The 15,705-nt window shown below is 43.1% G+C and overlaps 1 protein-coding gene across 1 annotated transcript; it reads right to left on the bottom strand.

Moving 5' to 3' along the window:
* Window positions 1–406: 406 nt before the first annotated feature.
* LOC131018548 (uncharacterized) lies at window positions 407–1,003 on the bottom strand. The gene is made up of 2 exons (XM_057947263.1): window positions 882–1,003; window positions 407–788 (listed from the first exon to the last, which is right to left on the bottom strand). The coding sequence occupies exons 1-2, from the start codon at window positions 1,001–1,003 to the stop codon at window positions 407–409; spliced, it is 504 nt and encodes a 167-aa protein (XP_057803246.1).
* Between the last annotated feature and the right edge of the window lie 14,702 nt (window positions 1,004–15,705).

The raw sequence follows: 15,705 nt of genomic DNA, 5'->3' as shown, positions 1-15,705 counted from the left end.
CCAGGTTACCTCCTGGCCAGTGCTCTATTTATCGTCCTGAGTATGACGTGGTACCTTCCGATCAAACCAGGTGGTTTGTGGTTGGGGTGAGATCTAGTTCCTCCCCAACGTTGGGTTCATGCCTATAATAGGCCTTCAGCCTTTATCCATTCACCTTGAACACTCTTCCTGATTTTGGATTCTTGATTTCGACGGCCCCAGTTGGAAATTGGACTTGTACTTCAAAAGGTCCGGCCCATTTGGTACTCAGCTTGCCTTGTGCAAATTTGAACCGTGTTTGGTATAAAAGTACCTTTTGCCCAAAGCTGAATTGCTTGTTTTTTATCAGAGCATCGTGGCTTTTCTTCATCCTTTTCTTGTAGAGAACAGCATTGTCGTATGCTTCTCTTCTGATTTCTTCGAGCTCTTAGATCTCTAGCCTTCTTGCTTGCCCTGCCTTGTTCCAATCATGATTCACTTTATTCACTGCCCAGAAAGCCTTGTGCTCCAATTCCACCGGTAGATGGCATTTCTTGCCATACACCATTCTATATGGTGACATCCCGAAGGGAGTTTTGTATGCTGTGCGATATGCCCATAAGGCATCTTCCAGCTTTAAGCTCCAATCCTTCCCTGTAGGGCCAACGGTCTTTCGCAAAATCGTTTTGATAATGCGATTTGATAGTTCTGCCTGTCCATTGGCTTGTGGGTGGTAGGCTGTTGAGACCCGATGTTGGACACCGTATTTTTTGAACAGGTTCTCAACCGAGAAATTGCAGAAATGGGATCCTTGGTCGCTGATGATTGCTCTGGGCACACCAAACCTGCAAAAAATATTAGTTTTCAAAAACCTCACCACTACCTTTGAGTCATTCGTCGGGGACGCCTTTGCCTCCACCCACTTGGAGACATAATCCACCAAAAGTAGGATGTACAAGTTTCCTCTCGAACTGGGAAGGGGTCCCATGAAGTCCATCCCCCAAATGTCGAATATCTCCACGGGCATAATGGGCATCATGGGCATTTCATTCCTCCTGGTTATGTTTCCTTCTCATTGGCATTGTGGGCAGTTCTTGCAGATAGTGTAGCTATCCTTAAAAATTGTTGGCCAGTAAAATCCACATTCCAATACTTTGGCTGCAGTCCTCTTGTGCCCAAAATGTCCCCCACACTCCTTTGAATGACAGAACTCTAGGATGCTTCCTTGCTCTTCTTGTGGGATGCATCTTCATAACATTTGGTCCCCACATTGTTTCCACATATATGGTTCATCCCAAATGTATTCCCTGCTTTCCTTGGATAATTTCTTCTTCTGGGCATAAGTGTATCCAGGGGGTACATATCCAGAACATAGGTAATTACACAAATCTGCATACCAAGGGTCTTCCTTCCTTCCTTGAGAATAGATCAACTGCTCATCAGGGAATATCTCCTTGATTGGTTCCCCCTCTTCTTTCCTCACGATCTTGCTTAAATGATCGGCCACTTGATTCTGTGCTCTAGCCTTGTCCTTTATCTCCACGTCGAATTCTTGCAGAAGTAGAACCCATCGGATAAATCTGGGCTTAGACTCCTTTTTGGCCAAAAGGTACTTCAGGGCAGCATGATCGGTGTAGACTGTGGTCTTTCCCCCAAGTAAGTAAGACCTGCATTTTTCGAAGGCGAACACCACTGCCAACATCTCCTTTTCTATTGTGGAATAATTGATTTGGGCTCCATTCAGGGTCTTTGAGGCATAGTAGATGACATGACTTTCCTTTCCCCGCTTTTGCCCAAGAACTGCCCCTATGGCATATCCACTGGCGTCGCACATCACCTCAAAAGGCATCCCCCAGTCTGGAGGTTGTATTATGGGTGCGGAGATCAGATTGTTCTTCAAGATCTGGAAAGCCTCCTTGCAATCCTCATCAAAATTCCATTCCACTTCATTTTGGAGTAGCCTTGTCATGGGTTGAGCGATATTTGCAAAATCCTTGACAAACCTTCTGTAGAAACTAGCATGCCCAAGAAATCCTCGCAACTGCTTGATATTTGTTGGGTATGGTAACTTGGCTATGATTTCAATCTTGGCTTTGTCCACTTCTATTCCTCTGCCTGAGATCACATGTCCGAGCACAATCCCTTCTTTGACCATAAAGTGGCACTTCTCATAGTTCAAAACCAAACTCTTGTCAACGCACCTGTTGAGTACCTTTTCCAGATTGGCTAGGCATGAATCGAAGGTTTGCCCATAAACCGTGAAATCATCCATGAACACCTCGATGCAGTTTTCTAGTAGGTCCGAGAATATGCTCATCATGCATCTTTGAAACGTGCCCGGGGCATTGCATAGCCCAAATGGCATCCTCCGATACGTAAATGTGCCGAAAGGCCAAGTGAACGTGGTTTTGCCTTGGTCCTCCTCTGCAACCCAAATCTGCATATACCCCGAGTATCCATCCAAAAAACAAAAGTATTGATTTCCCGCAAGTCTTTCAAGCATCTCGTCGATGAAAGGGAAAGGAAAGTGATCCTTCCTTGTTTTCTGATTGAGCTTGCGGTAATCAATACACACCCTCCAGCCGGTTTGCAATCTTGTAGCGATCAGTTCCCGGAATTCATTCTCCACCACTTGTATGCCAGACTTCTTGGGCACAACGTGCACTGGACTTACCCACCTGCTATCGGACACAGGATATATTATGCCCAAATCCAATAGCTTGAGTATTTCCTTTATCACAACTTCCTTCATGGCTGGATTTAGCTTCCTCTGGGGATCCCGGACTGGAAATGCATCTTCTTCTAGTAATATGCGGTGCATGCATACGGTAGGGCTTATGCCCTTAATATCGGCCAGGGTCCATCCAATAGCTTCCTTGTACTTACCCAAGGTCATCTTGACTTTGTTCTCGTCCTCGAGTGTCAACTCTGAATTGATGATTACGGGCAAAGTGTCATTATCGCCCAAAAAGATATACTTGAGATGTTTGGGCAAAGATTTCAGTTCGAGCTTGGGGGCCCAATGGATTGAGGGTACCAGTCTGTCTTCCTCCTTCAGGGTAGGGATTTTCAGAGCCTCCGTGTGGTTTACTCCTTCGCTCCACGCATTTAGCATCTTCACCGACTCCTGCAATGATTCCTCTTGCATGTCCTCCTCGGTGATGCCATTCTGAATTATCACATCATAAGGTTCTTTGAATGCTGTTCTGGGCAAAACTTCCTCAACAACTTTTTCGATCATGTCGACACTTTTCACCATCTCTGTATCAGCTGGATGTTTCATGGCGTTGTATATGTCGAATGTCACTGTCTCTCCTTCGAACTGACATGTTAGTTTGCCCGTATCACAATCGATGCGAGTCCTGGAGGTCTTCAGAAATGGCTTCCCCAAAAGCGTAACCGGATCACGTGTTTTGGACTTCCCCATGTCGAGAATGTAGAAGTCTGCTGGAAAAATGAGTTCCTCCACTTTGACCAAAACGTCTTCCAATATTCCTTCTGGGTAAACGTTTGACCGATCTGCCAGTTGAATCACCAATCGGGTAGGCTTCAGTGGTCCTATCTCCAGGTCCTGATATATGGATAAAGGCATAACGTTGATGGATGCCCCTAAGTCGAGCATTGCCTTCTCCACCTTCATGGTTCCTATTACACATGGGATATAGAACATGCCAGGATCCCCATATTTTATAGGCATATCTCTTTGTAAGACCGCGGACACGGACTCACCCACTTGAAATTTTGCATCATCAGTGTATTTGACTTTCCGAGTGCAGAGTTCCTTGAGAAATTTCGCACATCTAGGCATAGAGCGTAGTGCGACCAAAAGGGGCATATTGACCTCCACCTTTTTGAAGATTTTCACCAGTTCGGTTAGTTCTTCCTTTTCTTGTTCCTTGGCTATTCTTCCTGGGAAGGGGATTATGGGCTCAGCTTGGCTCAATTTCTCTTTGCCCTTCCCTATTGCCTTCCTCTTGGCTTATCTTTCTCGGGCAAGTTCTTCCTCATCTGCCGATCCCATTCCAACCTCCTCGCTAACCTCTGGTTCCTCTTGACTTTTCGTTCTAACAACTTCGGGTAATTCCTTTCCACCCCTAAGTGTCATAGCGTTCACTTTCTTTACCTCCACTTGGGAAGGGAGTTTCCCTTGTTTGCTTTCAAGTCGGGCTACTGCTTGGGCAAGATGTGACAGTTGGGAATTCACATTCTGCATCCCTCCTCTTGTCTCCATTATGAATTTTTCGGTCTCTTGCTGGAATTTCACTTGTTGTTGGGCCATTTGGTGCACAAGTTCTGACAGGGAGGATCCTCTTGCCTGTTGAGGTTGTTGCGAGTATTGTGGTGGATTGCTCGTTTGCCCTTGGTTTGGCCCCAAAAAGTTATTATTGCCGTACCTAAGGTTCTCGTGCTATCTCCACCCTTGATTGTTATACTGCTGCCTGTAAGGTTCAAACGGTTTTTGATGCTGTCCCCCATTATTTCCTCCTAGCTGTTGCCCAATAGCATTAAGCTTTTCATCTTCGAAAAGTTGTGAACATTCATCGGTTGCATGCGAATTTTCCATGCAAAGTTGGCATGCCTTCACAGGTTTCCGGATGTTGGGGGTCCCTTGGTTGGATGTTCCTCGGTTTGTCATGAATTTCTCAAACATGTTGCATAGCTTGTCCAACTTGTCGTCTTGGGCAGAAGGGTTTGGTACCGGAGCAGTTCTGACTATAGTACCTTTCTCATCTCTTGACTCCTCGGCCATATCGGCTATGAGTTTGAAAGCCTCTGCTGCGGACTTGTTCAGGATCGATCCTCCACATGCGGCGTGTAACTATTTCCTGTCTTGCCTTCGAAGTCCCCCCACGAAATACCGAATAAGGTCATGATTTGGTATTTGGTGTTGCGGGCATTTGGCCAACATCTACTTGAACCTTCCCCAGTACTCATAGAGGATTTCTCCCGATCCTATCTTGATGTTGCTTATCCGAGTCCTCAAGTTCTGGATTCGGGCGGCTGGAAAGTATTTTTCCAAAAACTTGCTCTGCAACTCCTGCCAGGTCCGAATGCTTCCTTCGAGCAAATCGTACAACCACTCCCTCGCTCCTTCTAGCAGAGAGAACAGAAAAGTGAGGAGTCGGATGTACTCGCCAAGGGCTTGACTAGCGGTGCGCACTGTTCCACATGTCATCTCAAAGTCCTGGAGATGCCTTTGAGGGTCCTCCCCGGGCATATCACTGTATTTGGGCAAGATTCGAATTAGTGTATGCTTCAGCTCCCAATTTCTAGTGATCTCCGGTAGTACTATGGCTGACGGCCGGAGGTTCAAGTTGTTCGGGAACATCATGTCCCGGAGGGTCTTGTTGGTGTTGTCATTTGCTGGTTCCGGAATTTCTACCATCTCTCTCTCTGCTTCTAATTGCCTCTCTCTTGCTCGTGCTTCTTGTTCTGCCCTGCGTCTATTACCGTTGTTCAATCGGACAAGTCGCTCAATCTCCGCGTTGAACCAAAAGGTCTTCGTTACCTGCACTCCTGGTACGACGAAGCAACATACATTAAGGCAAAACTCACACTAAAATTACAAAACAAATTACTAGCGCTCTCAGTTCCCCGGCAACGGCGCCAATTTGACGGAATTGTCGTTTAAGCTTCGTGCAAATAAAATATCCTATGGCCACAACTAGACAAGCTAGCGGTAAGTCCAGAGTCGAATCCACAGGGAACTGAGCACTAACTCCTCTTGCAAGGGTGTCACTAAAAGGGTTTGTATCCTGCAGTGTTCTGACCACAACGTGCTTATGGGCAGAACGGGGTTTCCAACCTAAACTGAAATAACAAAGGTAGATAAATCAAATAACAAAACAATTCTGACTTGGGTTTGAATCACTAAACATGAACTGACACACGATCATTGGTGCAAAGATAAATCACTATACTAGCATACCAGTGGTTATAGGCATAAGAATTGTTGCGCCCCTATTGTCACTCGTCACGCACGCAAAAACCCCTTGCCCAATCTATCCTTTCAGTGTATGATCCCTTAGAAGGGTCAGCTAATGGAAATCAACTACCCCGAGCAACATCCACGCTCTCTACGATTGCCTATCTCTAGTTGTGCTTTGCCCAGAATGCTTTAAGATTTAGATAGACCCACTTGACTCTTACGCCGATATTTCACAGCAGTCACGGCTCCAACACTCGTTGTACTATTTTGGAGGTCGATGGCGTTTCGCCTTATGCCCAAAGTATTACTTGTGACCAAAACTCCCTAGTTAACTAGTGATCAATTAATTAACCAAGTTGTTACAGCCTTATTGGAATCAAACCTAGTGTATCGGGAATATGCTCATACAGTTGTTATGCCCAAATTAGACCTCTCGAGTTAAGTGTTCATGCTTAGATCATCTTGCCCAAATCAGAATATAAAACTTAGCTAAACATAAAGTAAATAACACAGGCAAAAGATATAAAGGAAAACATAACGTAAACTGAAATTACTTAAAGGGAAATATGAGTACCTACGGCCAAAAGTGCCGTGCAAAACATGTACCGAATAACCTAGACTATGCCCACAGCCCGGGCAAGCTTGAACTTCACAATAAACTGCACAACAGGTCGGTTTTTCAGCACCCTTGGCTTCAAAAGCTCTTCGGGTATTTATAGGTGCGATTAGGGCAACGTAAGGCCCAGGCCATGGTGTGCGGCCGGATCCATGCAAGGCATGGAGATGCTTATCCCTTTTCAGACCTAATATCTTGAAGATTTGTTTTCTTTTGGATAAGGCGGTGGTTTGGCCTCATCGGTCTCTTTTGGATAGCTTCCGCCTTCGACCCATATCAAGCTCCTACTTGCAGTCTTGCCTCACTCGCCTGTTGTGCCTCTGACTTCCTTCCTCGCCTTCCTCCTTTTGCCTGCCAGCTTTCGTGCGGTACTTATGGGCATAAGGGATGGTTTTGCCTCCAATTCCCCTTTGCTTCCGGCGTATACCTCTTTCACGAAAGGTGACAGCAGTTTCGACCCCTAGAGCACCTCTTGCCCACAAGCTGGTCCTGCCACAGAACTACGCCCTCCCAGGCGACCAAACAACACAAATTAAAGGAAAAAGACTCGATCTAGACCTAAACAAACACAAAAACAGAGCACAAACCTGGGCTCATCAGTTATGTCTTCTCACCCATGCAGTTTATCCTCTCAAGCATTCTCCGGAAAGAATGAAGACAAGCAAATCAAGAAAGGAAAGGCAATTGTCGCAGAAGGATCTGAAGACTCAAGTTCATCATCAGAATCCACCACTTCAGAACAAGATCTTCTTGAAGTTAAAGACATCGAACAAGCTTTAACTGCCTACGGTGATCAAATGATGATTCTTGAGAATATCCTTATGAAGAAACAAAGACTGGAAATGGTCATCGCCAAGACTGCCTCCGGAATGAACGAAATCTCATTAATCCCCGCTGATGAAGAAGATGAAGAAGAACTGGCTATTGAGTACGCCAGATTGGAAGACTTGATGCAGACGTGTCAGATTGAGAGAAACCAACTCATATATCTTCTCAGAGACGTAGATGCAAATCTCATCCAGACGAGAAGAGATCTTGACTAAGTTCTGATTAAAATATCAAGAGTAAAAGTCAAGAAAGATCAACGGGTTGAGTTCGGCATTGTTCTCTGTTTTTTTAACACGCCGCAAGTGTACGGGTGCAATTGTGTACAGTAGCAAGCAAGTTCGTATTCCACAGAGACAAATTATTATCAATGCCTATCCTAGATTATTATTCATCTATCTGGAAAATCAGAAAGATGAGTTTTTGTTTTTAAAACTAAATAAAAAAATAACAGGAAACAAATAAATCAAGCTGCAAAACAGAGAAACAGATATGAGAAGAATTTCCCAAGGCAGAGGTTTCAACAGATTCTCATAACTAACAGATTCAATTCAATCATCAAGACGATTCCTAAGGCAATCTCAAAGCTAGTCTATACCCACTCTCATAGCATACAAACTGTTGATTACATGCAAGGCTGCCGTCTCCGGATCACACTTCTAACATGCAACTCCCAAAAGCTCCGAGGATTAACGCCCTCACAAATATCAATTCCCTTTAGAATTAAAATAAATGTGTTCTATGTTCTTAGTTCAGGTAATAATTATCATCTCTCGATATCAAATTAAAACCTATGATTATGCTAAATTGGTGATCAAGCAATAAAGCAAACAATATAAACAAGAACATAAAAAGGAATAACAATCTCGATTGATTGAACCAAACAGTTAGAAACTCAAATCATGTTTACTCCCTAAACTCTGGGAAAAGGGATTCTAGCCACACATAGATATATGAACTAGAATCAAAGTCTTAATAAAATAGAAAAATATTCAACAATAAAACCGTAGTAAAATTGAGAATCTTTAGTTCTTGCTCTGGCTCCGTTCTCCATCTCCCTCAACTCTCCAGAAAGTAAAAATAATGATAAAAAAAAGGTCTGGAGAATAAGTTCTTGAGGAGTATTTATATGCCCTAGGTCTTGTAGAGCTCAAAATACCCCAAAATCGCGTATACTGATAAAATTTGAAAATTGGGCGAAAATTCGGCGTCGCGCGGCCGCATTTCCACACCGCGCGACGTCGCGCGGTCGTCTCGCGCGGCCGCGTGCCCATACCGCGCGACATCTCGCGGCCGCGCCTCCAACCCGCACGGTCCTTCAAAAATTCCTGTTCTGTCGTGCGGCCGTGGCATGCGGCTGCATGCCACGGACCGCGCGACCTCCGACGTGTGCGCTTCGACTCGCGAACTTCCCGACACTCGTTCTTCCTAGTCCGATGTCCAATTTGAGCCCTGTTTGCGCCTACGAACTCGTCTCTTCGAGTACGTCTCTCTAATATCATCCAATTTGAGTCCAAAACCTGTTAAAATAGCACGAGCACGGACGAGTAGTCTATTTCACAAAAATATGCAATTTAAACCATAGACAACTCAACAACTCAATAAGAAACGCCCAATATACTAAGGAATAACGCGATAAAGGAGTGAAAATGCATGTTAATCAATCCCCCAAACTAAACCATGGTTCGTCCTCGGACAAAACAAAGATGAACCAAGAATGAATCAACAAGAACGCAGAGAGTAGTGGATAACATTGTGGCTTCAGATTTGTCAACAAAAATATCAGCATGCATTTGTATCTCCTATCATCAAGATATCACACTCATGACAAACTGAAATTATGGTCTCAATGAATTGCAATCCTCACAAAAAAGATAAATAATATAAGAACTCTCAACTCTCAAGTGTATCAATCAAAATTATGGACGTGTATACGCTCAATTCAAGCAAAACAAGTACTCATCCATAAGCTTGTCAATTGTCTCACCTCTCCACCACTTAATGTGTGCTCCTATAACCAAGATCAAAAAGGTTTTTATTGAGGGTTGTAATGTAGGCTCTTTGGTAGGGTAGGATATATTTGGCTAAGTGACTAATAGATACTCTCAATGTAGCACAATCACCAACCTTTTAGCATTCTTACTCCATACCATCTTCCACCTCTCATAAAACCAGATTTTTCAATACAAAATCCATCACAACTCGTCAATTATTTCTCATGACATTATGATTTTCTAAAGCATCCTTTGCACCCATTTTTCCAATTTTTTCTCTTTTTTTTGTCTTTTCTTTTCTTTTCTCTTTTTTTTATTTATTTAACAACTTGTTGGGTACTAGGATTTTTTCAATCAAGATCAAAATTCATAATTTTCAAACTCACACATCTCCACCACGTCAACTACCCCATCTCAACAATCTCCAAGCTCCCACCCATGGCTAAATCAAATAAAATGGAAAATAAGGCTCAAAGGGGCGAACTAGGATCATATATAGTAATAGGACAAATATGGGATAAATAGGCTAGCAAAGATGGCCTTCTACCATCTCAAAGTTATTAAGCACACTATGTGACCTCAACGGAGAAACTAAGACAAGTTCTAGTGAGACATATGCATGCTCGAACAATCCTCAAGAATAAGAAATAAGACTGTAAAAATGGTGACAGTCAAGGCTCAAATCTCACAGCTTATTTCCTTGATTGCAACATCAAAGAGACCATGCTTATCATTCATCAATCATGTTCAATCACAACAATATCAACACAAACGCATGCAATTCTACAAGTTTTAAACAGAAATCATCATGAGCCAGTTATCCAACCAATCTATACACTACTCACATCATCATCAAGGTAACATCACAGAGAGAACCACCAAAGTAAGACTAAGAAAACTCAACGACAAAACAAAAACAACTAAAACAAAAAGTGCACCCACAAAGACACATCCCCCCAAACATTATCACTATCAAGGAGAATAAGTTTGAAAAGGAATTGTGGGGCACGAAAACAAACAAACTAAATAAAAAGAAACGAACTAACCAAAATTGGGTTGCCTCCCAATAAGCGCTATTTTTAACGTCGTTAGATCGACAGAACATCAAATCCATCACGGAGGCTGGTACAAGCAGTGCTGCAACCAGCTGCGCTCTGCTCCACTTTTGCCAGCCATGCTCCCTTCCTGCGAATTCTTATCACCTGGGTCTTGCCAAGAAAAATGATCCTCACTAAAAGTATTATGAACATCAACTCTTACCTTTCCCGGATCCTTTGCTCTCTTGGGCACTTCATCCTTGTGGATGTGGCATGGTTCATAGACATAGAATGTTTGGCTTTCATCATGAACTCGCAGCGTTAGCTCTTCTTTCTCCACATCAATCAAAGCTCTTCCAGTTACAACGAACGGGCGCCCTAAAATCAGCGGAATTCTGTTGTCATCTTCAATGTCTAAAACCATAAAATCGACAGGGAAAATAAAATCCCCCACCTTCACGAGAACTTTCTCCACAATTCCACGAGGATAAGTGACCAACCTGTCTGCCATCTGCAGCCTCATAGATGTAGGCTTCAACTCCCCAATTGCCAGCTGCTGAAAAACAGATAAGGGCATGAGATTGATGCTTGCTCCCAAGTCGCAAAGTGACCTCCCGAAATGCTGGCCTCCAATAATGAATGAATGTGTGAAACTGCCTGGATCTTTGATCTTCACCAGCAGCTTCCTTTGCAGAATCGCGCTGCATTCTTCATTGAGCCTCACGGTCTCAAACTTCCCCAACTTCTTCTTTCCCGAAACTATGTCCTTGAGGAATTTGGCATATTACAGCATCTCCAGTAACATCTCCACCAACGGAATGTTGATTTTCACCTTCTTAAAGATCTCTAAAAACTTAGACAGCCGCTCTTTCATCCTCTCTTTCTGATGGCGCTGAGGGAATGGTATAGTCACAGTTGCTGGCGAAGTAGCTTTCTACTTTTCATCATTCTTTTTGCCAGAAACCTCAACAGTGACCTCCTCAGCTTTTTCCTCAAATGGCGGTGCACTCTCATACTCTGCCGTCTTGGCCCCTTCTTGTGTAGTCCCGCTCGGCACATCGACGATCTTATAATGACGCTGGGAAAACAGCATCCGCCCGGGAGGACGCAGATGAGGTGGAAGTCGTAGGCTTTCTTGATGGCTTAGTTTTGTCTCATCCCCCATCTCACGAAATCCATGGCTGCCTTCAGAGGTGGCTGCACTCTTCAATCCAATGGCCATGCACTGCTCCTTTGGGTTCACCTTGGCATTGTTTATGAAATTGCACGACTGTTGGAGTTTGTTGACGGCGGTGGCTAGTTGACCCATTTGGGTCTCGAACATCTTCATCTGAGTCCCCAAAGCAGCAGTAGTGGACTCTAATTTCTCCATCCTTTCATCGGCCTTGGAGATGAACTTCATCATCAACTCTTCCATGTTCGACTTCTTCTCTTCATTTATATCTCCATTGGTTACCGAGAAGTCTGGTGGAGGTTGAATTGCATTGTTGGGATTCCCATAAGCCAAATTTGAATTGCATTTATATCTGCCTTGTTGCCCATGTTGAAAGTTCCCATAGTTTCTGCCATTGATGTAGTTGGCGTCTTCTACGCTTGTCGATATCTCTACAGCCGGCTCAGGATTGCCCAAAGTTAACACTGCAATTTTCGAGTTCATCTCTGCCAGCTGAGTCGAAATCAATGCCATGGGATCTGAGCTGGACGTAGTAGCAACTTTCTTCAACTGCACTCTCTCCGATGGCCATTGGTAACTTGTAGCGGCCATACTTTCTATGATCTCCATTGCTTCCGAGCTCCATCTCTTGAGCAGGGAAACTCCAGTTGCGGTATCCATGAACATCCTTGTGCGCTCTCCACATGCATTGTAAAACATGACCACTAGAGTCCCTTCATCAAAGCCATGGGACGGGCACTTCCTCAATTTATCCTAGTACCGTTTCCATGTTTCTGCTAGTGATTCTCCTTCATACTATTGAAATTGAACAATGTCCATCTTCAGCTTCAACATGAGATCAGGAGGATGAAACTTTTGCAGAAATAAGTGCGCCACTTCTTCCCATGTAGGATTGGCTCCCAATTGTAGAGTGTGGTACCATGACTTAGCCTTGTCCCTCAGTGAGAAGGGAAATAGACGGAGGCGAATGATGTCATCTGCTACGTCGTTCATCTTGACAGTACTACACAGCTCTAAGAATTGCGCCAGATGCGCATTGGGATCCTCCACAGCTTTGCCTCCACACTGGTTTTGCTGCACCATCGTGATCAGCACAGTCCTCAGCTCAAAGCTATTTGCGTTGACTCTCGGTGGCTCTTGGTACTGATACAAGAGAGTAAACGCCTCATCAATTGGGGCTTGTTTTTGCTCACTAGCATTCTTCTGAGCATCCAACAGCGCCTGCAGTTGTTCTCTCAAAGCATGGACTTCTTCTGCAGTAGCCATCGTGTTCAGTGTAGCTTTAGTTTTCTTGTTGTTGTTAAGGTGGAGCGTAGCTTCAATCTTGGGATCAAAATCTTCAAGAGGAAGATTCTGAGATCGTGTGTTCATGCACTACCTAGAAAGCTCCAAACACAAGAATTAGAACCACAGGAAAAATAAAGAACAAAAAAATAAATAACAGAAATAAAAATCCAGAGTAATCTCAAACAATCAATAGATAGTACTGATAATAAATCAGTCCCCGGCAACGGCGCCAAAAACTTGTTCGCTAATTTTTTAACATGCCGCAAGTGTACGGGTGCAATTGTGTACAGTAGCAAGCAAGGTCGTATTCCACAGAGACTAATTATTATCAATGCATATCCTAGATTATTATTCCTCTATCTGGAAAACCGGAAAGATGAGTTTTTGTTTTTAAAACTAAATAAAAAAAATAACAGGAAATAAATAAATCAAGCTGCGAAACAGAGAAACAGATATGAGAAGAATTTCCCAAGGCAGAGGTTTCAACAGATTCTCATAACTTACAGATTTAATTCAATCATCAAGATGATTCCTAAGGCAATCTCAAAACTAGTCTATGCCCACTCTCATGGCATACAAACTGTTGATTACATGCAAGGCTACCGTCTCCGGATCACACTTCTAACATGCAACTCCAAAAAGCTCCTAGGATTAACGCCCTCACAAATATCAATTCCCTTTAGAATTAAAATAAATGTGTTCTATGTTCTTAGTTCAGATAATAATTATCATCTCTCGATATCAAATTAAAACCTATGATTATGCTAAATTGGTGATCAAGCAATAAAGCAAACAATATAAACAAGAACATAAAAAGGAATAACAATCTCGATTGATTGAATCAAACAGTCAGAAACTCAAATCATGTTTACTCCCTAAACCCTGGAAAAGGGATTCAAGCCACACATAGACATATGAACTAGAATCAAAGTCTCAATAAAATAGGAAACATTCAATAATAAAACCGTAGTAAAATCGAGAATCTTCAGTTCTTGCTCTGGCTCCGTTCTCCGTCTCCATCAGCTCTCCAGAAAGTAAAAATAATGATAAAAAGGTTGATCAAAAAAAGGTATGGAGAATAAGTTCTTGGGGAGTATTTATATGCCCTAGGTCTTGTAGAGCTCAAAATACTCCAAAATCGCGTATACTGATAAAAATCTGAAAATTGGGCAGAAATTCGGCATTTTGCGCGGCCGCATGCCCATACCGCGCGACGTCGTGCGGCCGGCTTGCGCGGCCGCGCATCCAGCCCGCACAGTCCTTCAAAAACTCATGTTCTGTCACGCGGCCGTGGCATGCGGCCGCATGCCTAGACCGCGCGACCTCCGATGCGTGCGCTTCGACCCGCGAACTTCCCGACGCTCGTTCTTCCTCGTCCGATGTCCGATTTGAGCTCCGTTTGCGCCTACGAACTCGTCTCTTCGAGTACTTCTGTCTAATATCATCCAATTTAAGTCCAAAGCCTATAAAAATAGCACGAGCACGGACGAGTAGTCTATTTCATAAAAATATGCAATTTAAACCATAGACAACTCAACAACTCAATAAGAAACGCCCAATATACTAAGGAATAACGCGAAAAAAGAGTGAAAAATACATGTAAATCAGGCATGAAGGAAGTCAAAGTAAAGCTCTTTCCATCCATTTCTCGAGAAGAATATCTGTCGCAGCCCGAAATCCCGACGCTAGTAATAGCGGGGTACGAGTATCGATACGACTATTTTTAAAAAATAAAAGATAAGAAGAACTAGGTGAACGTCATGCGGAAGCTCACATCAATGCATGCTAAGGAAAAACTTCATAAAATTAGCCCAAGGGTAAAAACGTCAACATCGTCATAACTTTTTAGTTATCAGGAATTTCACGAACAAAAACAAAATGGGTATGGCTCATTTTTCATAAGGAAGCATAATATGCAGAGTATCGCAGCAAAAGGCGAACCTATTATATGTATGAAGACACATAACCGTGAGTGTATTGCTTGATCTCAAAAGAAAACTAAGTATCTCACACATCAAGACTCTATTATCATAAAGGCAAAGTAGAAATTCAAAATACATCGATTGATACTCTCCCCCACCAGCACCAGACCAATCTCGCTCCCTGCTTAGCCTGCACATTTAGAAATATATGCAAGGCGTGAGTACATAATACTCAGTGGGCAAAAGCCGAAAAACAAGAAAGGTGCTCTTAGAGCTATAGGTTTGAAACTTGCCACATCTCAGCAATACACAGAAATAAAGTTAGCGTAAATGAATCTGTGCATGCAGTTTTCATAATCAAGATATCATAAATAAACGATAGCGCTATCAAAGTACTCATCATGCATGTACCACATCTACAACTCATCATTATCAAATGTACTGAGAAGTAGGCCTCCCTCTCAAGTATCGTGACCGACCGACCCAAAGACGACTCGCAGTCACCTCTGTGCACAAAATCCCGCTTGTGGCAGGAGCGAATTCGTCTCATCAGTAGAGGGTAACACACAAATCAACATCAAAAATTGGCAAGTCACACAGTTCTCAAATATCATTTAACTCAAATCATTTGATAAGCTCATTATATCATTAAATCATTTTAGAAAGCTCATACGATACACGTATACTCAAAATATTGCCCACCTGAAGTCCTTCGCTAATCCTGGAAAGAAATCAGGCAACTTACTTCTTCGTCTCGCTCGGGCCTTCATATGTCATCATCACATCGTCATCGTCATCGAAGGTTCATGTGATAAAACAAACCTTAGTCAGAAACTCAATTTCTAAATCCAAACTCATCTTAACTATAACTTCTCACTCAACGTCTATTTACCCATTGAAACTCAATCTCTAGGTATACTCGGCTTCTAAGGATTCACACGTCCTATTATCGACTTAACTCTC

The sequence above is a fragment of the Salvia miltiorrhiza genome, chromosome 3, assembly GCF_028751815.1.
Source record: "Salvia miltiorrhiza cultivar Shanhuang (shh) chromosome 3, IMPLAD_Smil_shh, whole genome shotgun sequence".
Lineage (NCBI taxonomy): Eukaryota > Viridiplantae > Streptophyta > Magnoliopsida > Lamiales > Lamiaceae > Salvia > Salvia miltiorrhiza.
This window is presented reverse-complemented; position numbering and strand designations above follow the sequence as displayed.